This window comes from Numenius arquata, chromosome 1, assembly GCF_964106895.1.
Source record: "Numenius arquata chromosome 1, bNumArq3.hap1.1, whole genome shotgun sequence".
In the NCBI taxonomy this organism is placed as follows: Eukaryota; Metazoa; Chordata; class Aves; order Charadriiformes; family Scolopacidae; genus Numenius; species Numenius arquata.
Genome location: NC_133576.1, coordinates 2,407,293 through 2,435,152, shown reverse-complemented (window position 1 = coordinate 2,435,152; position 27,860 = coordinate 2,407,293). Strand labels below are relative to the sequence as shown.

Sequence of the window (27,860 nt, the reverse complement as noted above, 5' to 3'; positions counted from 1 at the left end):
TGCCCAGTTCCCTCAGCCTCTCCTCATGTGACTTGTTCTCCAGACCCCTCACCAGCTTGGTGGCTCTCCTCTGGACACGCTCCAGCAGCTCAATGTCCTTCCTGTAGTGAGGGGCCCAGAACTGAACACAGCCCTCGAGGTGAGGCCTCACCAGTGCCCAGTACAGAGGCACCATCACTGCCCTGCTCCTGCTGGCCACGCTGTTCCTGATACAGGCCAGGATGCCGTTGGCTTTCTTATTCTAAGATAACTCAATAGTTTTAAACCAAGGAACAGGAACCCTCTATTGCCAAAAATCAACAAGTTGCTCTCGTCAAAGCTTACTGTTGGCCAACACCAGTAAGTCCCTGGTAGAGAAACATCATGGAATACAACCACACCCGTAAACAAAACTTCATCAAGACACAGGGTCATTCATTTCCCAATTATTGCCAATGCTGTAATTGTTCCCATGTTCCTGCCTGCACCATGCAGGACTTTCCACTTGCTACAATTTGCAGAGTAAGGCTGAGCAGAGACTTTTCCCCGCAGGAATAATTCGAGTTTGGTGAGTGTGTGTTGGTCAGCATGTGGGAGCGAGGAGCTAGGTGTGCCAACAACAGTTGTGTCCTTCCACTCGCACTTCCAAAGCCTGAGAACAATTCCTCAACTGGTCTTGCATGGTAACTTTTTTTTCCTTGTAAGTCATACTTTCTTGTACTACACCAGGAAAGCTGAGGTATTAAAAAAACTCCTATCGTATGTACACATCTACACACAAAACATAACACTTTGAATGAAAGTATTTAATGGCTTTTAAATGTTTTATCAACCCAGGGAAGAAAGTTGGCTGATAAAGTTACAGAAGAGGTGGAAAACCTAGAAAAGCATTTGCTAAGCAGCAGCTGTGACTCCTGGTTGATTTAATTCTAATCAAGATTGTTGCAATACAGAGGGTAAACCAACGCACACGCGTCGCTGTATGTGTTTCTCAAACTGGGCACTCTATGCCCTTCTCCAAATCAGAATCCCAACAATAAAATCCCTGGGATCTGAATGAGATTTCCTAGTGACAATGAGAAAGGTGATTTCCATTTTCTACTTTTAACCCCCTACCCCCAAAAAACCCCACCCAAAAAGCCCCACAATCCAACAAGCTTTGCCCATTAACATTAAATCACTCTCCAAAATCCTGGAAGTAGATCAGCTGTTATTTATTGCTGCTGACTTATATACAAGCCAAAATAGAAATGTGTGTCAAAACTGGCCTAAGAAAGCAGGATGTAAAGCAAAAGCAGAGATTCACAGGAATTCAGAACGAAGCCAGTTCTGAATCGTCTCCGAAAGGTCTCATTTGTTCATTACAAAAATTTTGATGCTACCACTTTTGTAATCTTTTTCAAGAAGAATGATGTTTAGGGTGAGTGAGTCCCAGGCTATAACTAGTCGTTAAAAGGATAGAATGAAGCCATAGCAGTGCACTGTCACTCTGTTCTCGGCTCTGTCACCAGCTTTCCTTTGCCGTCTCGTCAGTGTCCTTCATCTTCTGCCTCCATACCTCAGAGGCTGCAGCAACACCATTGTGAATTACTTCTGAGTTCTTACAACACTTTTGAATTCCTTTAAATACAGCAGACCATTGATGTTCTCCTTTCATATGATGCGTATCCACACATATCACTCAGGGCAGGGGGAAAGGAAGAAGAGGAAACAGCAGGGAGAGAGAGGTAACTACAGAGTAACCACTGCCAGTGTGAACGCTCTTCTCAGTCGTTAAACACCTGCCCTCTAAGCAACTGAAGAAAGCTTTAAGGCTTTCCAAGTAAGTCAAGAAAGAAAAATTAAGAGGTAAGAATAAATCAGCAGACAGACAGGAAGGCCTAATTCTATGCACGTCACCTATTCCAACTTGGAGTAATATACTATGAACAGCGTAATTTAAGAGTTATCATATTTTCAGCATAAATATGCAGAGTCCTAACCGCTTAGGATATATACAGTCTTTGAAGAAACATAAGGTGCAAATCCTTTTATTCACCCTTAGATGCAAACACTGGTCTCACCCACATAAGCCGTTCCTAAAATGCAAATATACTCCAGTCCTACTTGCATGGGGATCTCAGAAAGCAAAGTCTATCTCCTTCCTCCATACCTACTGCCTTTCATACTGAAAATTACACTAGCAGTTACACTTGCAATAAAGGATAACAGCTACCAATATTCCCCCTCCAACTCAAAATACAGAAGTGCTTTAACTTACATGAATACGACCATTACCATTAGAATAATCCCTCACAGTATTCTAATCCTTACAATTCCTCTTCACATCAGCCAAGACACACTGGTGCCCCAAGGCAGCATCTGAATCAAGTTAATGACATTGAGCAGAAGCCTCCCTTTTTCCTTTCAGGCTAGCCGAGTGCCAAAAGTGAGAAGTGATGTCTTAAGTGACACCTACGCACCATTTCCTTTTTTCTTCTGAGTTCAAGGGAAACACACACACTTTCCATCAGACTATCCGAGGTTGAGTGGGGCGTGTATACATACATATCTATGTACACACACACACACACACACTCATAGAGATATATACACATACTTGTAAGACAACTTCTTCACCAACTCTTCAGCCCTTTTTGGTCCTGAACCATCTGTCTCCCAGCACACATACACTCACAGAGCCATGCAAATAATTCATCTGGTCCATAAACAGATGCTGCCCAGGGTCTACTTTCTCACAAGACCCTCTAGAGTAAGCTGAAGGTGGGCTATAGGTTAGATTATTACACCATGTGCTGGGAAAGGACCAAAGCAAGGTTCCCTTTCAGCCAGAGACAGTAACAGCACTATGTATTATTACAACACTCTACCCAAATTTGTCAACGTACAGATTTGGGCCTGAGCTGAAAATCCCTCTTCTGGCTGCATGTAGACAAGGAAGAGAGACGAGAAATGGCAAACCTGAGCAAGAAACGGGCTCCGAAAAGTGGAGGCACCCAGCGCGCTTAAAGACCATTGCCACTTTCTGCTCTACCAGTGACCTCTTGTGGGGAGGGTGGAAAACAACAGCCCCCTCTTTCCCTCTCCATACTGCTTTGAGTGACATCCCTCTCACAAAGGTGTTAAACACAAGCGTCGAGTCCATACTTATAAAAGACCTTCAGTATACTTTGCAAATTGCTGAAGAACTACTGCAAGCTGAGAAACTAGGGACAGGATAAGTAGGAAGACCCTCTCGTTGATAAACGAGTAGGGATAAAAAACACAGATGAAATTGAATTTTAGTATTCTGGACTAAATAAGTCCAGTTACAAAATAAGTGACTTTTTTTTATTTAACACCGAAGACCCCCTACAGAAGTTGCTTTGGAAGGATAAATAATGAGAAATCACACTGGAACTTCTACAAGGTAGGAAGCAGAAGCGCTATGGAAGGCAAAGTATTGTGGAAAATGAAACTTTCAGCAGCTCCGCACTGATGTGATGCTCCGTTTCACTAACATTCCCACCTGATGTGCAGCAAACTGCTTAAAGCAAACTTTTCATAGATACTCATCACCTGCATGTTCTCCGTCTAATGGCTGGCTGAACTAAGATCCTGTAGGAGTGGTCTGTGGTAGAAGTGAAGCTGTGCTTTAAATAGGAAAAAAAAAAAAAAAAAAAAGATCACATTACGGTAAGCATTCTCAGCATCTGCACCTAACACTACAGCACTAGCTTTGACAGTTTTTTCTGGCTCAGTTTGCCATCTCAAAAAGTAAACTGCTTGTTATCCATGCATGACTATCGTAACAATTGCATATCTCTATGTGGCACTTGCAAAGCAGTTCAGGAATACTACCATTTTCACAGCAGGATGGGAATAAAATGCAATAAATCAAGATTAGGGCCACACATATTAAACGAGCACTAACAAGGCTACTTATTTACAGTTAGGTTCTTATGGAAAAAAGCTTGCAGTCAGAAAAAATAATAAAACTTAAGGATCAAATTATTAACAATATGCACTTCACTGCCAGTTTGCCCTAGCTTTTGAATGCTCGAATCAGCAGATTTATTTTAAAACAACTGAACTTATATTATCAAAAGAAAAATAAACAATCCATGAGATCCAAGTTAAACACATAGTAGGTGGGATCAAAAAAATTCATGTTATCACAAGAGCCTAACTATTCCCAACAGAGTAAACATAGCAGTGTAGGTTTTATGTGGAAGAGTAAAACGTGGAAGCTGTTGAAATTAAAAAAACACTTTGCCCAGGAGTTTCACAGTAGTTCGGCGACAACACAGAAACAGTGAGATTCTGATATCTGGCTCCAGCAATCAGTGTGATCTAATCAAGAGACTTCAGTGCTTTCCCTAACTTTGACCTTTTTGTTCTTTTCAATCTGTCTGTTCTCTCTTTGCCACCCTCCTTTTTCACCACCTATTCCATCCCAGTCTCCACTTCAGTATTCCCCATCATCGTTAGACTCCCACCTTTGATACCCATTTATTCAACTTGTCCCAGTTCCTTCTCTCTCATTTCACATCCAACTACGGCAAGTAGTAGCAAGCTTGGAGGTGAAAACATAAAATGTTCTGTTGCTAATTTTATCCCCTCTCACTCTCACTTTAAAACCAGTTTCCTCACCAATCTCAACTCATCCTAGTTATGGGATTCAGCCTTCTCCCAGAACTCGCTGCTCACTCCTTGATTCAAGAAATGCATTCTTTCACATCTTGAAGCCATCAGAACAATGCACTGCATGTAAAAGATCTAGATCTCTGCTCAGTCCTGCGCGCAGACTTACTTAGCTCTAAGTTGCACCCCAGCTGCCAAATTTAGCCAAAATCCTCCAGCAGCTCTTTCAATACGGAAACAGAAAGCACAGTTCATGATCACATTCAAGCAGGGATCTTTCTTTGATCTTAGAACACCTGAAAATATTTAATCCTGAAGCAAAGCTTACCCCTTTTACCAAAAGAAAGGTGATTTTCCAGCACATAAAAGCTTTGAGCATCTAACAGTAATTAGACTCTCATTAAAAAATGGAAGAAATGACACATTTCCTCACGTCTGTGAGCCACAGCACACATAATGATCACAAGAAATCAGATGACGTGTAGTAACTTGTTTCCATGTCTGATTGACGCTTTTTGACCTTAGAAACAGCTTGTGCCATTTTGTTGGCATTGTCTATAATAGTTCTCCTCAGGGCAGAAAACAAAGCTCAGAAAAGTCAAGAATTTAAAAATGGGGTTTTGTCTGAGACCTCATGACCTGAAGAGGCAGCAGTATCAGCTCTCCCTTTTGGAGCACGTGTTCTAGGCCATGTAGTCCTGAACTGCAACGTCCTTCAAATCACTTGAGCACTTGCTAAAGCCCAGTGATATGCTTGCTTTGAGAGCCAAGGGAAAAACTGACTGATGTTAAGACACCTTCAAAATATTTTAATGCTCACGAGCTAAGCAACAATATGTAAATTTGCTTTCATGACCTTTTAAAGAGAAAAATTGCATTTCAATGACAGTCTTCCATAATTAAAAAGACAACACTGGTGAAATATAGTTTACATGATTAATATATTTTACTCAGTATGTACACAGTTCTCCAAACAAATTGGGGCATACAAAGGCAGTTTAAGAAGTGTTAAGTAACCACCTAATCAACTGTTACATGGGATATGTCTTAGCTGGTTTTGCTTCCTCCAGCTCAGCGTCCAACCAGCGGTATCTGCGGTGACGGCGCAGAACTTCAATCGCTTTTTGTTCTAGTGATGTTGGTTGAATACCCAGGTCTTCCAAACCAGGAAGATCAGGAAACGTCATGTCTGTTGTGTGAAACTTTAAAAAGAAGAAAAAAAAAGAAAAAAGATGGAATTCACCTGATAGAATCAACAGCATTACACCCAATACAACTGTTCAAGTACTGAAAGAAGTATTGTGTACTTACACCTGAGGTCACCTTTTTTCTTTTATAGAAACAAACTAGCATAAATCCCTAGTACTAGAGACATTTTAGTAAGTCTTAAAACATTCTTCTACAAAGGGGAGATTTTACTGCAATTGCAAGGCTGCTAATGTAAGACTTGTTTCCCCCAAGAAAGAACCCTGCAAATAAAATGCACTGGATCTGAAGAACTATTCAAATACAAATGCGGACTCAGCCAGCTACGCGTCAGTCCCAGTTCCTTGGGTAATTAGACAAGGTATTGAGTACCCAGTGTACTTCAACAGGAGATACGAATGTTCTGCATCTGGCAAAAAGTCCTTCAGGCTTCAGATTTAGATTCAGGAATAAACAGCGGTGTGACATGCAGGAAGTGTCTTCATTTTCTCTCCATCAGGTACACATTAAGAGGAAGATTACTACATTGCAACCACGAAATTAGGCCAGGTTTGTAAATGCATATTTGCACTGCAATTATATACATTCTGCTTTGTCAAGAAAATGTATGTTGAATTATCACCATCAGTAGGTTCTTTTTCTCTCTATTCATGGTTTACAACGGGGTCCTGTGCAGGACAAACATTTAATTTTATTACCATATTTGCAACACATATGACCTAAATCTTAGAAAACGGGAATTTCTCTTATGCTATTATTCCTTGAAAGGTCTTTAAGTCAACCACATCTAATTTTGTCTAGATTACTTAAGGATGAAAAGCTGGGAAAGAGGAACGATCAGACACAGAAGTGACATGGAGATACTCCCTCTTACACTGCCCATGCTATAGCTGAATTGCAGTAGTTCTAGTGATTTGGTTCAGGCTTATTTTATGAAGTGTAACTCTACAAACTAAAAAGGCAGCTAGAAGTAAGATTTTCAGGAGATGACACATCTACATCCTAGATCAAGATAGCCAACAGAACTACAATGCCAACCCTCTCTGTGGGGGAAAGTGGAAAGTTTTGCACTAGACTGTGAGTGAGCTTAACCTCTTTATTCCACATTGTCCACAGGTTTTCACAATTATTTCTAAACAGAACAGGAAGCTGGTTTATTTCACAGATGGAGGAATGTAAACGTATAGATCAATTCAACATATTCATCAGCGACCTGGATGAGGGGACCGAGTGTATCCTCAGTAAGTTTGCTGATGATACCAAACTGGGAGGGGTGGCTGACACCCCGGAGGGCCGTGCTGCCATCCAGCAAGACCTGGACAGGCTGGAGAGCTGGGCAAGGAAGAACCTCATGAGGTTCAACAGGGAAAAGTGTAGGGTCCTGCACCTGGGAAAGAAGAATGTTAGGCACCAATACAGGTTAGGTGTGGACCTGCTGGAGTCAAGTTCTGAAGAGAAAGATCTGGGGGTCCTGGTAGACAGAAAAATGACAATGAGCAAGCAGTGTGCTCTTGTGGCCAGGAAGGCCAATGGAATCCTGGGCTGCATAGGGAAGAGTGTGGCTAGTAGGTCGAGGGAAGTCATTCTCCCCCTCTACTCTGCACTGGTGAGGCCACAACTGGAATACTGCATCCAGTTCTGGGCTCCCCAATTCAAGAGGGATAGGGAACTACTGGAAAGAGTCCAGCAAAGGGCAACGAGGATGATTCAAGGATTGGAGCATCTCCCTTAAGAAGAAAGGCTGAGAGAGCTGGGACTCTTTAGCCTGGAGAAGACAAGGCTGAGGGGAGACCTTATCAATGCTTATAAGTATCTAAAGGGTGGGCTGAAGGAGGAGGGAGCCAGACTCTTTTCAGTGGTTGCCAGTGAGAGGATGAGGGGCAACGGGCACAAGCTGGAACATAGGAGGTTCCACTCAAATATGAGAAAACACTTCTTCACGGTGAGGGTGCCAGAGCCCTGGAACAGGCTGCCCAGGGAGGGTGTGGAGTCCCCTTCTCTGGAGATTTTCAAGACCCGCCTGGATGCAGTCCTGAGTAACATGCTCTGACATGCTCTGGGCAATCCTGCTTCAGCAGGGGAGTTGGACTAGATGATCTTTATGGTCCCTTCCAACTCTAAAAAATTCAGTGAAATTCAGTGAAATTGCTTACAGCCATTCAGTAAGCAGCTTTAAGCACAGGACCCAGTTCTCCCATATCCACAATAGTAGCCTCTCTCAAATTAGTTTGGGGACAATCAGGTCAAAAAAGGCTATTGATAGTGCATCATAAACAAGGCATTAAAACTCCAAATCTGCAAAATAGTTGGGACAGTACCTGCAAACTTCAGAGAGCAGCAAGCTTGGAGTCTGTCAAATACATGACCCTATCACTGCTAACCTACACCCATACCAACTGTTTTGACATTAATACTTGCTAAATCACTACTTTTTCCTCACTTGTAGTTGGTTTTTCAGAAGATATCTCTCCACCCCCACTTAGATGCTCTGAGAAGTTACAAATAAACACGAAGTTGCAACATGTTCATAAGAAAGGCATTCTAACCTTATGTGAGAATTTGGGCTGTATCCAGTGCTGCCAGTTCAACTTGAGTTGTTAAAAATGCCACTATCTGGATGGTATAAGTGATTTTAATGCATCTGGAGGTACATAAACTCACTAGCTACCTAAAAGCGGGGAACACTCCCCCGCATCAGTCAGCCGCACACTGCACATCCAATCTTTACTTTGGCTTTGCTGTCATCAACAGCATGTGTTTTGGGGGAAGGGGACATGGGCACAGCAAAGCATGCAGCCTAGACCACCTTTAACACTTAAGAAGGCTGGGCCCTTTGCCCGACCTCATCTTGTTACTTCTTGCTATATAACCCTCTCACCAATCGTTTCAACCACTTTCTTAAAGACATTTAGAGAAATATGTTAACTATTCTTCCTCCACCAAAGCTAGTGGAAAGACAACATCATAAGGATGCCTTTTAAACAAAAATTCTGTTAGTCCCTCTCTAAGTCTTTGTAAGACTAAACCAGAGGTATATACCAGACTCCTTTGACAGTGTATCCCCTTGGCACTGTAACAGTTCTGGACAAATAAGTTAAGAGTGAGGTAGCTGCAGCAATTGTATGGCAGGAACCATAACCATTTTTGAGGAAGGTTATATATAGACACCTTGAAAAATTTAAATTTTTGTAGTACCCAAACAGTCTGAAAGCAATTCTTTATAATCAAATTCTAGCCACTGAACTGACTGAAATAACGCACCACACGATGTACACACATTACAGCACTCCTTGAACGCAAAACTACAAATTCAAGTTACAAATACACAATGAAACATTTCCCAAGAAGGACTTGTGGATTGTCCTACACTTACCCGGTCCACTTTGTCTCGTGTTAACCATGGTTCAAACGGATTAATCTCAAAGAATCTTGCAACTAAACTGTAATCAGAAAGAGTATTGCAAAAGTTTAGTCGTTATCCAGATGCACGGAAGAAAACGAGAACTGGTAAAAATATTTCACACTTAATAGACAGTGAGCAAGAGCTTGTTCTGTAGCTGTTCTTGCAAGCTATGCATTCATTAAAGCGGTGAACGTGCCAGCCAGCAAGTTTTTAGTCGTGTTTCTGGTAACTTTAACTGCTTGCTACTGAACTATTCTTTTACTTTGGAAGGGAATGGAGGAGCAGATATCTAGAAGTAAAAATGAGTATTAGTGGGTGGGAAAATAAACCTCCACATCCAACTCCTCACACACCAGAGGGTTCAGCCTTGCCCCTGCCTTTCCTCCAAACTCTGTTCCCTAGTAGAGTAGGCAGTAATCCAATTAGTCAGGAAGTTTGATTCAATGCCTTCATGAGAAAACATGCTTGCTGACAACTAAATGAGTTAACAGCCATACAAACAAGATGATGGAATCTGGAGCAATCTGCATCTATAAAAAGGGTAAGGATTAGTACATTTGCAGTTTCCAGAAATGAAGTTTCCCATGAAAGAAAGAAAATCTGCCAGAGAAAAGAAAATAACACTACAACTCTTGCTCACTGTCCTGGGACCAACAGCATTCAAGGCAGAATCTCTTACTGAAGTGCTCACCTGGAAGACCAGGGTGTTACTGAGTTACTGCACATAAGCAGAACTATGCTTATCACCCTTTTAGATGCACTCTTTTCTCAAAAATATAAAATACCACTTAGTTTAGCCCATAAAGAAAAAAACCACAACATAGACTGCAGCAAGTGTGAATAAGTACCCACAGAGTTACTTTTCAAACAAGCTGCCTTGTGGCAGCTGAGCCATCTTAACCTGTTGCCTCTACAACCAATTCAGAAACAGCCACAACAGTTTAAGATGTTGTTCTGGCGTCATTCATCATCAGTTACATGAATCCAGTGTTGAGTCTTATTAGCAGATTGGCAGGAGGCTTCTAACACCGGTGACTTTTTTAGCTTATTAGACTGCATTGTACTAAAATTGAGGAGGATGAGCAGCAGCACATTAACACAACTCAAGCATGGTGAGGGCAGTTCCTGAAACAGCATTTGCTGTTTGAGGCAGCTCTTCAAAAGGGTGTGATTATGCCTAAAGGACTAGGCCTAGGCTCAGATTTATACCGCACTTTTTCATGCACCGTTACTCGGTAGCTGCAATTCAGCACATCAGCTTCTGTCCTCAGTGCCCCCTGAGGCCAAAACATATGGCCAAACTCTTATTACCTCCCTATTTATTAATACCTTCGAAAAGATGTTACTGCCCTCATATCACAGACAAAGAAGTGCATACTTGCAACTGCACTGCTCAAATTCCCAGGCCAACATCTCAATACAAACTTATCTCCAACACTGGCTCAAATCGATACAAAGGGCTGAACTAGAAAGTCAGTCGATACCCATACCCGCCCTTATCCCAACTCCGTTCCCGAGGTGACACTGCTCACCAGACTGGAAGGACAACCGACAGCAGCAATATCTTAAGCTGCCACAGAAAAATCTGTCAGCAACATACACACAGATTTTCCCTGTGGTACCACGAAGAGCTCATTTAGTTTGCTACTGATTGTCTCTACTTAGGACCTTCTGCTATTTCTTGACTCAGCAAAGCCATTCCATGACTCTGGAATAAATAGTCACGTTAAATTTACTACAAGTCCACCTTTCACACACTAGCTCATCAAATGCAGGCTTGTACCTGAGCAGAAGACTCAAGCCAGCTAATGAGTACCTAGGAAAAGTCAGTTTCTACAATCCTACCGCATTAAACAATTGACAACATTAAACGACGAATGCAACAGTTCTGTGCCGCCTGGTGGATCCCAAGTTCTTCCTGAAAGAAGGGTCCCACTTACTGATAAAGAGGACGAGGAAGCGGATAGGGAAGAAAGGTTCGAAAGCAAACTGCGTAGATGTATTCTACCATGTCGTAAAGGAGGTATCTCTTAGGTCTGAAAGAAAAATCAACAAACATTACAGGTATGTTAAGTATATATATTTGGAGCAAGTCACGAAAATGTTAAAGGCCTCCACCCCCCAAGGCTACCAAGGACCTGTTCTCTTTAATCTAAACGATTTGCCAGATTTGTCCTTTTACTCATGAGAGGGAAACAAATTTTAGCTCCCCAGATTCTGTACTGTTTGAAATAGAGAGGGATTAAGTTAGAAAAACATATCCTCTGACACCAGGCATGGTTAACAGTGTAAATCACAAATTGCAAAATTGTTTCGTCACCCTGTTGGGTGCCGATGCCCAGGCACTGGTGGCGGGGCGGGCTGCAGGGGTAGCCTCTGTGGAGAGGTCGGGGCCACCCCGTACCAGGCACAGCCGGCTCCAGTAGACCCACCGCAGGGCACAGCTGAGCCCCTCAGACGAGATGGTGGCACCTCTGGGAAAACATATTTAAGGAAGAGCAAAAATGCCACATCGGCAGAGAGGAGTGAGGAAAAAAGTGTGAGAAACAGCCCTGCAGATACCAAGGTGAGAGGAGCAGGAGAGGGAGGAGGTGCTCCAGGAGGTCGAGGAGAGGTTCCCCTGCAGCCCCTGGAGAGCCCCCGCTGGAGCAGGTTTATCCTGCAGGACTGAAGCCCATGGAAGGGCCCATTATGGAGTAGGGGAACAGTGTAAGGAAGAAGGAGGGGCAGAGAGGAGCTGTTATGGACTGACCCCATAACCCACCATTCCCTATCCCTCTGCACTGCTTAGGGAGAGGGAAAAGTGGAGTTGGGAGTGAAGGACTGAAGGAGAGCGTGGGAAAAGGGTGTAGGGGAAAAGGTGTTGGTTTAGTCTTTTTGTCTTTATTTCACACTATGCAAATCCATTTTAATTGACAGTAAATTAAATTAATTTTTCCCAAGTTGAGTCTGTTTGGCCCTGGTAAGCAATCTCCCTGCCTTTATCTCAATCCATAAAGCTTTTCATACTATTTTATCCTGCTGTCCTGCTGAGGAGGGGGGAGTGAGCATCTGGGTGGGCATCTGGCTGTTGGCCAATGCTAACCCACCACAGTTATACTGAATGAAGTGTATTCTGTGTATTTTTAAAGCACATCTTTTATGTGCCTCCTCCATGAGATAACTACTGAGTCAAATTCGGAATGCAAGATTTTTAGTGCTGGGACAGGGCTGAATTTGTACAAGCCCAATTGGCAGTTTGTAATAGAAAGAAGCTGGGAAGCAAATGGTAAAATTAAGAAAGGTTTGTTAACAAAACATCCCATTTCTGGTAGCAAATGGCTGCAAAGAAATTGCTTCACTTGCCTTTGCGTGACTAAGAACATACTGTTCTCTTCAAAAGCAAGAGGAAGAAACTAAGATAAATTCCCCCAAAAGGATGCATTCCCCCTCTCAAGATGGAGGGAAGGAAGCAGTCAGTCTCCTGCACACCTGCAGAAGTTTAAGTTCTCTGTTTAAGAGAAATGTTTACCACTGGGAGTTCCCATTCCTTTCTCGTTCAGTCTTTGCCTTAGCATTTTAATATTCTGTCTTTATAAAAGGCTCAAACTGAAACAGATACGTCCCTTGGCTTTTAAAGCAACTTGCTGGTATTTCAAAACATTCTGAAAATCTTCATGACAACGCACAAGAGCACACTGCTGAGCACTGGTGTGCCACCTGTGTTTCAACCTTCAAAATTACATCCCGCTGATCATGATCAGAGCAGCACAAATGTGTGTCTCCTAATGATTTGCTATACTTTTCAGCTAAAGCAGAGACCTCATTGACGCAACGACCTTCAGACTGATTGCTTCCCAGGTAGGGGCTCCCCAAAAATGAGACACTGTAGGGGTTTCTTCATCTCCAGTCTCCCTTTTGTTTTTTAAAATAGGAGACACTGAATTGAGTGCTGTGTTCAGTTGTGGGCCCCTCACCACAGGAAGGACATTGAGCTGCTGGAGCGTGTCCAGAGGAGAGCCACCAAGCTGATGAGGGGTCTGGAGAACAAGTCATATGAGGAGAGGCTGAGGGAACTGGGCATGTTTAGTTTGGAGAAGAGGAGGCTGAGGGGGGACCTCATTGCCCTCTACAACTCCCTGAAAGGAGGCTGTAGAGAGGTGGGTGTTGGCCTCTTCTCCCAAGGGAATAATGACAGGACCAGAGGGAATGGTCTGAAGTTGGGGCAGGGGAGGTTTAGATTAGATATTAGGAAGAATGACTTTCCTGAGAGGGTGGTCAGGCACTGGAACAGCCTGCCCAGGGAGGTGGTGGAGTTGCCATCGCTGGAGGTGTTTAAGAAACGTGTAGACATGGCACTTCAGGGCATGCTCTAGTGCCCGAGATTGTTGGTTTGTGTCTGTTTGTGGGTGGGGTGTGTGGCTGTGGGTGTTCTTCACTTGTTCTTTAGTGTGACAGTTCATATCATCCCAGTGATGTGAAAGCAAGTTCAAGTCACTTATTGTAACCTTGGTGTTGCCTTAGTCGTCCTTTCAGACCATCATCAGCTTCTTTCTCTTATTTTGCTAGTTTTTGAGCAGAAGTTGCTCAGCATGACCCAAAAGAATCTGAAGACCTGCTTGTTGTCTTTTCCAGAACACCAGCCCACAGCACACCTAGCCCAGCACCAGGATAGCATCTTCCTCAACAGCTCAGTTACAGCACTGAAGAAAGCGACATTGCGCAAGTAAAAGGCAAACCAGCAACGATCTCTGTACAATGAGAATAAAGAGCTGCCACTGCAACAGCGTCACAAAACAAGCATGGAAAAAATAACGTAGTCTCAGATAAGCCTTCTGCAAAATCCTGATCCTACGCACATTTTCAGTGTGTAAGGGGGAAGGAGATGCATGCAACAGAAAAAGAGAGACCTGTTCAGCATCACTTGTATCTTGACTAATTCATTAGTCTAATGTATCCATTTGTATGTTGACTAATTAATGAAACTAATGTTCCTTTTACCACATATATTGGATGTAGACCGGTTCCAGCGCTGTTACAGTATCAAAACACGGACACACAACCTTGGCATTTGCCATGGTGTTTACTCTTAATGCTGATGTTCTATTCTGACTTGGAGCTTTTGTATACAAAATATTTCAGGAGATCCACAGTCTCTATCCATTCTAATTCCAGGTGGTTGCCACGCAGCTTTAGCAGAATTTTCTCCGAATCTACGTTGTCTAGCACGTTTCCCAAGACTGCCTATTTCTTTGTGCACACACGTAACATTAAATGCAATGGGGCCTAAACTAGGATTTTCAGAGTACTCACAGTAACAGCTTGAGTCATTTCGCCTCCCAAAAAGGAGGTGGAATTTACTGCAGCTCAAACTGTGTGCATGGATGGAGAAATTAAATGTACTGTGCAGCATGCCAAAAAATGACACTAAAAAGAAGTACTTGAGTTAATTAGAATCAGAAAAGTAACCTACCCAGCCAAGGCGTATGTTTTTCCTTTAGCGTCAGGATCCTGAATTGCATTAATAATTGCCTTTGCTACATCAACCACCTGTGAGAAACAAATACAGGCAATTACCAATAGAAAAAAGGAATGCAGGCACACGCTCCTTTTTCAGAAGTGATTTACTAGGGGGAAAGAAAAAACAAAAAACCTAATACACACCCACAGAGGATGTGGGATTGTCTTGTTTCATTGAAAACTTACATAAACTGGTTGCTTCACTGTTTTTTTGCCGAAAGAAATAAGAGGCACACCACCAAACCAGCGCATGTCTGAAAGAAAGACACATACCTAACTTGAGAATAAAATCTGTGAATCCTTTCAGCAAGCAAATAACCAATACCCCTTGCACTACGCTGAGTGTGGATCTCTTCCGAAAACTGACTTAACTTTATAAAAACACCAAAGAAACAACAGAATTGGGAAGAATTACCATCCAATTTCAGTAGCGCTGTTTTTAATGCACATTTAGGTTTTTTATTAACAATCACGGGAGGCTGTATTTTCCAGTGTTTACCTAGAGTGGTTCAGAGAGATCTCAACTTTGCAAGACAGAAGAAGATTCCACTCTACCCTGTCCAGCAATTTTGTAGGTGACATATCAGTCATTACTGTTGCTTCTGCGCCCAGAACAACTCAGGTCAATTTTTACATTCCACCATTAGCAACTTGAAAAAAATACTTTCAGGGTTAAGATGACCAGGTCTTAGTTCAGAACAATCTAAATAAAAAAAAAAAAAAACAGTACACCACCACCCCGGGAAAGGAATCAAACAGTAAAGTCTAACTAGATTCACAAAGAATTCAGTCATGAGATGAAAAATTATTGTGTTCCCACTACACACCTTCAGCTAAGAAAATACAGCGCATTTCTGATCGTAACATCTCTCTCTGCTTTTCAAACGCAACTCACATTTTCCCTGTGTCCTCTATAGATGGGTATGTAAATCATACACGGTTTTATTATTTCAAGAATACATACTTGCATAATGATTGAGAAATCGGTCCTCTCTCCCAAACATCTCAGAGGGCTTCAAAATTATAGCATTTGGAAATTCTTCCCTCACTGCTTTCTCTCCAACAGCCTATCATTTAATTAAAATGAACACACCCATTAGATCCATTCTGAACAGACCAGAGAGAATGCCTTTTCAGAACTTAATGCATCCTGACTACCGCACATAAAGAAATGACACCATCAGCAGCACAAAAATTATTTATATCTGAGGCATCTGATCTTTGACATGCTATGCCAAGATAAAGGTCCCATAGAATGTCCCAAAAGACCCATCAACACATAGATAATTTCTTCTATTTAAAGTACTATACAGTCTCACTTGTGAAGTGACACAAATTTGAAATGACAAAGTTCAAAAAGAAAGAATCCTAACCTAGAGTCCTTCTCCTGCTTATGCCAGACCAGAGCCTGGAAGCAAGCAGGTTTACGTAACTCCTGCTACGTTATCAGAATACTCCAAGAACTGCTTAAGTACAGCTAGAAATTTCAGTGGCAGCCATTTACCTTCCACACGGGACTGGCTGATACAGTAAGGCCTAACTATCCTATGGAGTTGTTACGCATTGAGAGCTACCAAATTTCAACCTTGATTTTAAAAAAATTTTATACTAAAACCAAGACAGAGTACAGCAAGCTCAAACACAACAAAAACAGCTGAAACTGGAATAACAGCTACATTATAAAGAGAAAATTATACTTCCTAATGAGGGAAAACATAATAGGATGCCAAAACCAGATTTTATATATTTTTTTTGTACAAGAGCAGGTAACAGTCCCAGGCCAAGGGCCTGTAATCACGATACTCATCCGTCTTTGCAGCATTCATTTTGGCATCAACTACTTACTTTGCTAGGTCATTGCAGCCTTAGATCTGCAGATCTTAGGTCTGATATCGGATCCCAAACCAACAAACTAGTTCCTCTTTCTTAATCACAGTAATTTTACATGCAAAGATATTCAAGGACAGAAGAAAGGAAGAGTTTTCAGGAATACAAGATCTATTTCCTTCAAAGAACATGAAGTACTAAGGAGGATTTCTAGCTCCAGTAAGCACAGTAACTCAAAAATTCCTCAGCTTCAGAAAACATTCCATAGTAAATTCATACACTGATTTCCTTCACACAGACCCAGCTGGGGGAAAATTAAGAAAAAAAAAAAAAGAAAAAAAAAAAAAGAGAAGAACAATAACGTTGGCTCTCAGAAAATATACTCCAAAAAATTCCAGACTTACTTTACTCCTGAGGTATTTGGAAGGACTCTTCATGCTAGCATTCAGGTGAGAGATATGAATGAGCGTTTCCACACCAGCTTCCCTAGTTATCTGCGCAATACTTTTCGGAATATTTACAAATTCATCTTCAAAATTGAAATTTCTAAAACAAGGCAAAAAACCAAATTTTAATTTAAGAGCAATCAACAACGGTTGCCTACCAACCAATAGCAATCGCTACATATGACTTGAATGTATTTCAAAAACCTATCTTGATGCTCTTCGTTAGAAAGTTTCCCTTCATGAGGGACTCTTAATATATAATAAAAACATGAGGCAAGTGAAACGCAACAGTAGGCTTCAATTACAGCAATCATAGTGTCTGCTTTTTCACCCGATTAAAACAGCAGGAAAAATCCTCTTGCCCCCTTGTCTGTGACAAGGGGGAAACTCTTCCAAGTGAAAACAGATTACCTTTTTTTAAGAGAAGTGCTGCATCTTGAAATCTTAGCAAAGCTGTCTTTTTAGAACACCTGCCTGAAATTTGTCTCAATTGCACTCAATTACAAAGGAGCTCAAAAATTCTGAGCATTGTAAGTTATGGCAGATGTTAGGCATTAGGAAAGTGGACAAAAACAGACCAAAGAACATGCAGGTGCTTATGCAAATGGAAATTTAACGTTGACAGAAGAGTTAGAACCACTTCACAGCAGCTGCAAGGGACTTCAAGGAGATGCATGCAGAAAGAACACCTCAGTGTATGGCGTTCAAGGGGCCTAAATTAGGGGGGCTCAACTGTAATCTAGCTTGGCATCTGATCAAGAACAATGCAGAAGTTCTGTCTCCAAGCAGAACTGACACTATAGACTGGCAACAATCCCAAAATTCTTTCCAAATATCCCAAGACTGCAAGAAAGAGAACTGGCTTCTCATGTCTTTATACTGTCCTTGTAAGCACCCCGCTCCATCTTTTCCATTTGCTTTGGGTAACAAACATCTTGTCCAAATGCCTCTCTCTCTCTGTCCTTTTCCACTCCCACAGCTCCTCAGATCCCACTGGAGTCTAAAGAAAGCCTTAAAAATAAGAAGTTATTTTTGACCCTTCAATAACTAATCTGATCCTGGGAACCATCACTCCTGTTCTACTCACAAAAATAGATTTTAGAAACACATAAGAACGAACAACATCCCGCCTGTAACTATGGAGTTTTCAAACAACATAGTATACACAGATGAGACTGCACACTAGTACTAGGCAAAGAGGAAAGTATTTAATGGCAGGCTTTACTTTTTGGTTTTTTTTTTACTAATCTCGACTTCTAATCTTACTCTTTTTTTCTTTTTTGCCCCTGCTTAAATTTTTCAAAAACTTTGGGATGATTACAATGGTTAGTCTGACCTAATGTTTAACAGACCACAGAATTCTATCTCAGGGTTCCAGCACCACCATCGATATAAACATGGTAGATAAAATAAATTATAAGAACATTTGTGAAATACAGCGATAAGTTTTGGAACATCCAAAAGTCCTTAACATGTACCAGAACTCCTCTGCTTTTGAATCTGTTGAAACCGACTGGAGGTTTGGGATTTTTTAGCTACGAGGAAACCTTTTGTTGTTGTTGTCACACTTCCTTTCAATAACAAAGAAACCCTCCCTTATATAATTCATGCTTTTTACATGAGTCCAGAAATTTTAAAGGGGGAAGTACACATGAAATACCTATCCGAAAGATAAAAAGACATTACATTGTCCTTGCTCCAACTGTACAGACTTTCTTTTCTTCCCTCACTCCCACATTATGAAGAAATTTTTTCTAACAGCACTAGGCTTTTGAACTCTTGCGTTCATAATTTAGTAACAGTGCAAAACAATCCTGACAGATTGATTTGTACATTTTTACCTATATCCCAAACTCTGAAGAAGATATAGAAAGAGCCAAAAACCTTCTCAGATGCACAAGACCAAAATCAATTTAGGTCAGGTTAGCTCTTCCCCAACGAAACTAAGTTATAGACTCCAACAGTGGGATAGGAAGCTCAGCAACTATCAGAAAAAGAAAGTACCCCTACAAATTTGAATGCGAAATCTAAGTGTCTCCCAGAAATTATGTATGATATTTGACTAGACAAGAAACAGCTGAAATAGGTGCTTGCCAACAGACATCCTATTTTAGGAAAAATAATTGTACAATTTGAGAATACAACACCAAATGGCTGCTAACAAAAAAAAGAGGCTTGTAAATGCAGATGAAACTGATATCTACATTTGTTTGTCTACTACAATGGCAAAATTATGTACCGTATAAAGGCAAATCACACAACTAATGAGTTTTTGTCTGGCAGTTCTGCACAAGGCTTTAATAAAGAGGACACGCTGCACACATGCAAAACAAACAAACAAAAAAAGAGGCTATTACAGGTATATTTAACCTAAAATAAATAGGGGGATTTCAAAAAAGAACTATTTTTAAAAATTATTACCAAAAAATGCTTATGTAGCTACTAGTGTCTGTGCCAAAATTCTATCAAGGAATGATGTTATTAATCATAATCTTAGGGATTCTCCATTAGCTATTCCTGTTTATTAACGTTTACCAGAGAACAGGAAAAGCCTGATCATAGCTTATTCTAGTAGACTACAATTCATCACTATGCCAAAGGGACAGGACGAAAGCCCACTTCTGTACCAATGTAAATATGAGCTCACAGAAACTGGTGAGTCTCTGTCAGCTATAGGAAGGCACCCACAAAACATCTGTAAGGTGCGTGAAAGCAGTACATTGAACTCTCCAACCGAAAAAAAGCTTTACACTAGAAAATTATAGAAAGAACGTACTTTCAAGAGCAGATCATAACCAGGATTCTAGTTACCATTTAAAGAAATGGACGAACTTTTATATGCAAAATTTCAGTTTTGCCTTTTTGGAGAAGCCAAGAATAATGTCAGCGTCACTGCATACTGTATGCGTGCCGTAAAATGTGGCTACCGTGTCCAATACCTGGTACAAATCTATCTATATAGATATATTATATTATATTGATATATAACTGATATTGAAAAAAAAAAAAAAAAAAAAAAAGGAAAATTACTTTGTTTCCCATTCCTTTCCAACAAGATTAATGACCACATTGCTGTGCTCCACGGCTCTTCGGATAGAGTCTTTGTCCTTACAGTCCCACTCCTGTAACCAGAGCATCAAATGGGAAAAAGATGAGATAATGTGTAAATAGGCACAATCAAAGAAAGATCTTTCACACCATTTCCATTTAGAGGCTAAACAATAGCTGGAGTTCTGACTTTGAGAATGATTAACAGACTTCCTTGTATAGCAATGGTATTGTATTTGATCTAAAGCCAAAGCAAAAGACTTACTAAGAAGAGAAGTTGCCCCAGGTCACCCATCGGTCGCAGATACATGAGGTCATACTGATCACAGCGATAGGGTATGATTACTTGAGATCCAATGCGACCTAGGCGTTCAGAAAAAAGTTTCATTTATCTCAAACTACTACATAACTTTAAGTAGGTGAACTTCTGAATATACAAAACTTCTTTTTTTCCCTGGCGGTAAAGCACAACAAATACATATAGATATTTTGAATAGTTATCTGCAAAGCTAAAATCAGCATGGAAGTAAGTTTTTGAACCTACATCACTGGATGCTGCAGGGACATACCTGAATATTTGAGCTTGTAAGACAGACAATATCGGCTTGTTAACAACCAACAACAACAACAAAAAAAATAAAATCACAGTGTGTGCTATAAAATAGTATAATACTTAAACATCTGTCACATCTAAGGATATTTGCATTTCTTTAAAGTTGCATGGAGAGCAGAAGATAAAAAAAAAACCAGGAGGAGTTATTTTCTAAACTCAAATTCAAAAGGGCAATTCTAAAGAATTCCAACCAAATTCCTGCAAACGTTTTAGTGAACTGTCCTAATACGGCCAAAACTAGAAGAAGCAAATATGTGCTGTACCTCTCCTCAGATCTGCATTTTACAGACTGGAAAAACAGTACTTGAAGGGGAATGACTTATTTTAATTATTTTAACCATGTTCAAAAGCTTCTACATTTCCTAGATTAAAACAGATTTACTAATTGTCACATCTTGGCACTTTAGCACTACGGAAGTATCACAAAACACTTCTTCACTTTTAAGATCTAAAACGCCAGAGATTTCTATATTATCCTGCAACCTGAAAAAAGCCTGGAGTTTCAGAGTTTCGTGAAACACTATTTTTTTAATTAGTACTCCTAGGGAACATTACCTAAACGATTGACAACATATCGTCCCAGGAAACCTGTAGCCCCAAAGACAGTGGCCACAATGCCACTAACTGAGGATCGTCCACTTCTTCCACGAGGGATCACGGCATGATGAACTTGGCGGTGCTGATGCAACGCAGACGGTGCTGCAGCTAACACAGAAACGCCAGGGCCTATAACACAAAACAGGAGAGAGCATGTGACACAGGCTAAAATATAGTGTCAAACCATAGTTAATGTTATTTTTCTTATTACAGATCTATTTTCTCTTGTCTCCCGCTGAAAAATTTCCTACGTCAAGACTCTTGACAGGCTACTTCGGAGACACATGGACAGGTCAGAGGAGAGGCGGCTTGAGGGAGCTGTCGATAAAAGTCAAAGACTTTGGTCTAAGACACAAAAGGAGCAGACTAAGGTAATCGGTTTCTAAAGCACAAGTAAAGCTTAACTGGCTAGCATTAGTACTTGATGCATAAAGCGAATCACGGAGGTTAAACAAATAAAGAACACTTGTTACAAGTCCTACAGGCAGGTCCCACCCAAGTACATCCACATCCTGCTTCCAGGTCTGGGAATTGCAGGACAAAGACCTCAGAATCACTCTAGGTGCAGTCAACTAAACTTTTTACCTCAGCGCGATACAGCAGACCCAAATGTTGGAGGAGGCAGCAATCCTCCTCCTATATCATAGCTCTGGAGTAAAGGGAAATGAAGAGATGCAAAGAGACAGATCCGTAATGTACAGAATATTGCCTCAAAGCTGTTCCTTTTTGAAAGGAGCTATAAAAAGTTGAAAGCCATGGAAACAGGACATCAGTAAGATACCGACATAAATCGACAAAATAGCTCCCATAGGGAGTTTGAAGAGAAGAAACACATCCTGTCCAACAAAGCCAAAAGCAAGAAATAAAGTGCTTGTAAGATATTTTTGAAATTAGAAGGGTTTAACACTACATGTGGTTGTTGACAAGAACAGACTTTAGGAGCTATCATCAGAAAATGAGATTGAGGATGTAACAAAAATCCAGTAACTGACCTTACAACTTTTAATAAGTCACGGTCGTAAGCATTTTCTGGATAAAAATAAGCTAGTTTCATCTTCTCCATAAAAATATAAGTAGCAAGAATGATAATGAAAACAAGACTAGTATTTGATATCAGAATGACGGATGCACCGGGAAAAAACAACAAAATAGTTTCACTTGTACACTGAAGGAGTACATTTTATCCCAACGTGGCTAGGTATTACCAGTTACATAGTGGCACTGATGTTACAGCCATGATGATAAGAAGATAGAAAGGATGGGGTATGTTTGGACACAAATTCAATGAAAATTTAAGAAAATCCAGCAAGATATCAGTGCCCGAAGGAAGTCTCTACCCAAAAGTTTGCCTATCCCTGCTTTTCCATACCCCACAAATTGGAATAATAAAAGATAATCACATCTCCAATTTTGTCCTGAAAGGCACTCTGACACCCACTTAACTAAATAAAGCAGCACACATATATACCTGTAGTCATCAAGCTAATATACTGTGCCTAGAAACTATACTCCAATTGGCTGAGAGAAACAGGGCAAAATAAGGTATCGCCTACACAAACTTCAAGTAGGTATATGACTTTCTAAAAAGCAACTCTCCTACAAAATAGGTCCAAGCTCAGAAACTGGGCATGGTGTCTGTGTTAAAGTGGCAGATATGCAGGGCCTCTCCATTACTGAAGCAGAGACCTTAAGACTAAGAGAAAGAAGGAAAATACAACCTATGATAAGCACCTGTTAAAAAACAAACAAAAAAAAAACCCCACCAAAAAAATCCCCCCAAGCCCCACACCATTTGTCAAAGATCTGCTAGAGTTTAGTACACACTCCTGTGGTACCCAATTAATGTCTAAAAGCCTGGCATGCAGTTTTCAAAGTGAGACAATAGGTTCATATTGAACTTTATAACACCTCAAACTGAAATTTCAAAGAATATGCCAACTCATCACTGCCATATTTACCATCTATCTTCACACTCTGCTTTTTCTATCATCCAGTTAATTTAACATTGCCCTCTAAAATCTTTGTGTATACTTCTGTGGAATTACAGTGAAGGTGAAGATAGCAATTTCGATGGATCTCCAATACAGCACGTCTTAAAACACATTACCACGCTTATCCTTACAACAATATCTGACACAGACTACACAAACACATAGTGTATCCCCTAGGGTTTCAGGTTCAAAATTCTTGGAGAGGGACACTGCCTTTTTTTTTTTCCTTTATCCTTTTAAATGACGACAACAGAACAAACTTGCAAATGAAATCAGGAGTGTACACTGAATACTCTATACAGAATAAAGCCTTTAGCTATGTAATGGGTACCTGGAGAGTGGAGATTAACCAAGCTCAGAATGAGTGAAAGTGTAAAGGGTAATACTAAGGGAGACAGCTGGATAAACTTGTTCCCTTGGTTAGCGTTCTAATAAATAAGGTTTTGTTATTTAATATATTTTTCAGGAAAAGCAGACTCACAGAAACGTAACTGGGTTCTTTATAACCAGCAGGATTCCTTCAAGTATGCAAAAAAGCTAGATGGTATGCTGAGATGGTGAAAGAGAAAGCTTGATGACCCATACTCCTTCTCAGTATTTTGTTTATATGCACTTCTCTTTTTAAAGGTTTGTTAAAAAAAAAAACACTACACGATATCCATATTTACAGAATTAACAGTATTTCTGTTACTTTTAGATAGGCACATTTCAGTCCTTATAATATAAAACCTAAAAGCAACAAGATTTTAGTACACTGCGAGCACCTGTTGAAAAAAGTATTATCAAACAGATTAACCCATGTAAGAGGGTCAGGTAAGTTAATCGGGAAAAAATTCTACATGTCTTTCAGCTGCTTTATGGCTTTTTTGCTGTTATTTCTGAAAAAAAATTATTCATGACATGCTCTTCAGGACACTGTAACTGTCACACTAACAAATAACAACCAATTACTGTCTTGCATTCTCCCACCTGAGCAAATACACCTGTGGTTGCTTGCCTCATGCTGTAAGGTCTTTACCAATGTCCATCTTTTCTTGTTCCATAACTGTACAATATCTGTCACAATATATCACCATCTGTGGCTAGGCACCCAATGCCTACTATATTATCAAAAAGAGTTGAGTTTGAAGGATAACTTTGAGATCCACAGTAAGCAGGCTAGAGAGATCCTCACACTGAATTTACAAACAGTAAAGGACCTTCCACGTGGCATGGAGCCCTGTCATAACACAACATTTAATAACTCCGGACTACATAACTTAATAGAGCCATAAAGCTTTCACAACTGTTTTATGTTTACAAGTACCTAAAGGGTGGGTTGAAGGAGGATGGAGCCGGACCCTTTTCAGTAGTTTCCAGCAATAGGACGATGGGCAACGGGCACAAGCTGGAACATGGGAAGTTCCATTCAAATATGAGGAGAAACTTCTTTCCGGTGAGGGTGCCAGAGTCCTGGAACAGGCTGCCCAGGGAGGTCATGGAGTCCCCTTCTCTGGAGATCTTCAAGCCCCGCCTGGATACGGTCCCGAGTGATGTGCTCTGGGCAACCCTGCTTTAGCAGGGGAGTTGGACTAGATGATCTCTAGAGGTCCCTTCCAACTCTGACAATTCCGTGATTCCGTGACAAGCCACATTAATATCTCCAGACTGAGCGGCACTGCTTAAAGCTCTGCGCTTCTGTGTAATACAGACTTGCTCAGAGTTTCTCTCCCCAGGACAGTAAGATTTCATCTCCTTCACTAACCAGAGTCTATTTGTCATTGGAAATTTATTTTTACAATCCATATCTGAAGTGGTTTAAGGACACTGATTTAAATTAAACCTCAAATATCCACAATAAACTGGAACCATCTTCTTGAAAAGGCACACTGCTTCCATTGTATGTTAAATTCCTTCCTCACCTTTATGAGCCAACAAATCCTGTTTGCCATCTCCCACTTTACTCAACAGAGGAGCCCATGCAGCATCAGTTTAACTAAAAATCGGTTCTGTTTAGGCAGCAAAGGTCCTAATACGAGCTTTAAATACAATTTCGGTACTTGAGCATGCTTACAGACTATGGCCAAAATGACAAGGTCGCCTAAGAAATCGTAAAGGGAATCCAAACTTTTAGCCTGCAGAACAGCACTTCCCTTGCTGACATTTTAACAATCCCAGTGAGAAACTCTACCGTGCAGCTGTGTCAGCAGTTTGCAACCCTTTGGGCTACAAACCCCCGTTCTCTACAGAGAATGCAGGCAGAAAGCCGACCATTTCTGCCGCAAACAGTTACTTTAACCACCTGATTTTCAGGCGCCGGCCTGCCGGCTCTCTCACTCAGCTCTCCGCCGAGGGCGCCGCGGTGAGAGAAGGGCGGCCTGCGAGCAGGTAGGTGGCATAGCACCCTATCAGCTCGGGTGAAAAGCGCAAGGACAGCCCGGCTCCCAACGGGGAGGAGATGAAATGAGAAGAGCGGCACCCCGGCCGCGGCCCCTCGCCGGCGGTGACACTCACCTGCCCTTGGCAGCAAGAGGCCGCGGGGAGCCCGAGAGCAGCGAGCCACGGCCGCCATCTTGCCTTACCCACCAACCCCTGCGCCGGACGGTACGCGGACAGGGTCAAACCTTGCTCACGCAGGGAGGGTGGGGGACTGCGCCTGCGCAGGAGCCTCTGCCACAGTGCGCATGCGCATAGAGGGGAGCGTGCCTCTCCCCCCGCGGGGCGGAGCCGCGGCACGTACGGCCCCCGCGCGCGGGGCTGGGCCCAGCCCAACGTCCTTCTGAGGGGAGGTGGTGGCGGGCCGGGGCTCCCCTCAGGGGCTGCCGGACCCCGGTGCTGCCCGGACGCCTGCCGTCCCCGCTGAGCCCCCGTCCCCAAGCAGAGCCGTGCGCTGTCGTAGCCTCTGCTGGGCTGGAGTCCGTGGGGAACGGGGAGGCTGGGGGGTGGGGTCGTGCCGTGAGCCCCGTGGGAGGCTGTGGTGCACGGTCAGGCCGCGGCTGGGGAAGGACCCTTGGGCTCGTAGAGGCGCAGCTGTGGAGTGGGAGTTTTAAAAGCCCCCAAGAGAGGAGTTTGGGAGGGAGTATGACCCCCGACTCGTGCAGGTGCATTTGAAAATCCCGAGCTTAAATATTTTATTAAATCTTTCCAGGGAAGCTGCTGTTTCACAGGTCCTTGCGCCTGCGGCCGAGTGCCTGTCTAGTGGGAGATGAGCCAAGTCCAACAATTAAATGGCAGTAACATAGGCCACTACTAAGCTGGGCTGATTGGAAACATTTTCAGTTAACTCACTACTTACGCCTTGAATTACCTGGCCTCATTAGATTAGCCTTAAAGAGGAATTAAACAATTTCACTATTACAGACATGCAACCACTCTAAAATTCCTAACTCCCTCTGTCATCCTCGGTCTTCAATGTTTCACTGAGACTTTTTTTCCCCTAAGCAGGCGCTGCTGTGAATGTTGCATCACAATCGCACACGGGGCACTCTAAATCTGCCACTGGCACTATTATAGCCTCGTTTTTCCCATGGGTTTCCATTGCTTTTTAGTCTGCATTGAATACAAATGGCCATTCTTTTGTAACCTGGCTTACACCGCTGTAGCCGGTGCTCGTATTCACCAAAAAAGTTTTTTAACAGCGCGGTAATAGGCAGAACAGTCAGGGAATATTTCTGGCAATTTGGTACAGATTCCAAAATACTCAGTTTTAACTCAACTGTTGTTCTGACGCAAATCCAAATGGAAAGCTGTGGCATAGCAGGTGACGTGGGGCTTGGGGCAAAAATTTGGATACTCTGTGAACTCTGGCCATCTCCAGTTCTCAGCCACAACACAGTTGTTTTTTCTTTGATGTGTAAGCCAGGTGCACACCGAACTAAATGTGCTCGTCTCTTTTTGCTGGTAGCTGGGAACCACAGCAGCGGGCCCCCTCCACTTCCCACTTCCGGACTTCCCACCGACCCGCCACGGCTCTCTCTACCTTCGTCATGCCTGATGGTCTCACCACAGCTTTTCTGAGCTGCCCAGCCTGCCTCACCACCTTCGGGAAATCCAGGTTGTATGGTTGTGCTCAGATAAGGTAAAAAAAGAGCTGAGGCTCACAATCTGTATTGGTATGTGATGAGTGCTCATGGAAAGTGGTGGGAATTTGCCAAGAAGAACTGGGTGCCTAGCCTCATTTCAGAACTGGTGTACAGCTATCTGAAAGCGACTGTCCGATTGCAGCATCTCACATGGATGTCTTGTTCTTGATCCAAGTCAGAACCTCTTGCTGTGGAGACTTGACCCTTTTGAGACCTTACTGTGAGGGTGGTGAGGCACTGGAACAGGTTGCCCAGAGAAGTTGTGGCTGCCCCATCCCTGGAGGTGTTCCAGGCCAGGCTGGATGGGGCTTTGAGCAACCTGGTCTGGTGGGAGGTGTCCCTGCCCATGGCAGGGAGGGTTGGAACTCTGTGATCTCTAACCATTCTATGATGCTATGATTCTATGACGCTTACTTGTTTTGTACAGTGATGTAAGTGTGCATGGAAAGTGATTTTATAACAGATTCTAAGCTTGGACTAGAAAAAGAAGGATGAGTTAAGGATGAGGCAACAGAGTACAAATCATGTGTCTTCTGCTCCAGGCTTGCCACCCCATGATTTTAGGAG

General features: G+C 42.1%; 1 protein-coding gene across 3 annotated transcripts; it reads right to left on the bottom strand.

The window, feature by feature from the left end:
* Window positions 1–767: 767 nt before the first annotated feature.
* NDUFA9 (NADH:ubiquinone oxidoreductase subunit A9) lies at window positions 768–25,871 on the bottom strand. Of its 3 annotated transcripts, none has more exons than XM_074160081.1 (12): window positions 25,726–25,807; window positions 21,200–21,370; window positions 20,297–20,394; window positions 20,014–20,105; window positions 16,942–17,083; window positions 15,675–15,777; window positions 14,897–14,964; window positions 14,664–14,740; window positions 11,152–11,247; window positions 9,182–9,248; window positions 5,623–5,804; window positions 768–3,606 (listed from the first exon to the last, which is right to left on the bottom strand). In XM_074160081.1, exons 1-11 carry the CDS (start codon window positions 25,781–25,783, stop codon window positions 5,634–5,636), a joined length of 1,143 nt encoding a protein of 380 aa, XP_074016182.1. In that variant the 5' UTR covers window positions 25,784–25,807; the 3' UTR covers window positions 768–3,606; window positions 5,623–5,633. The 3 variants fall into 3 exon arrangements, with proteins under 3 accessions (XP_074016182.1, XP_074016173.1, XP_074016165.1); XM_074160072.1 differs by having other exon boundaries at window positions 774–3,611; XM_074160064.1 differs by lacking the exon at window positions 768–3,606 and having other exon boundaries at window positions 5,393–5,804; window positions 25,726–25,871.
* Between the last annotated feature and the right edge of the window lie 1,989 nt (window positions 25,872–27,860).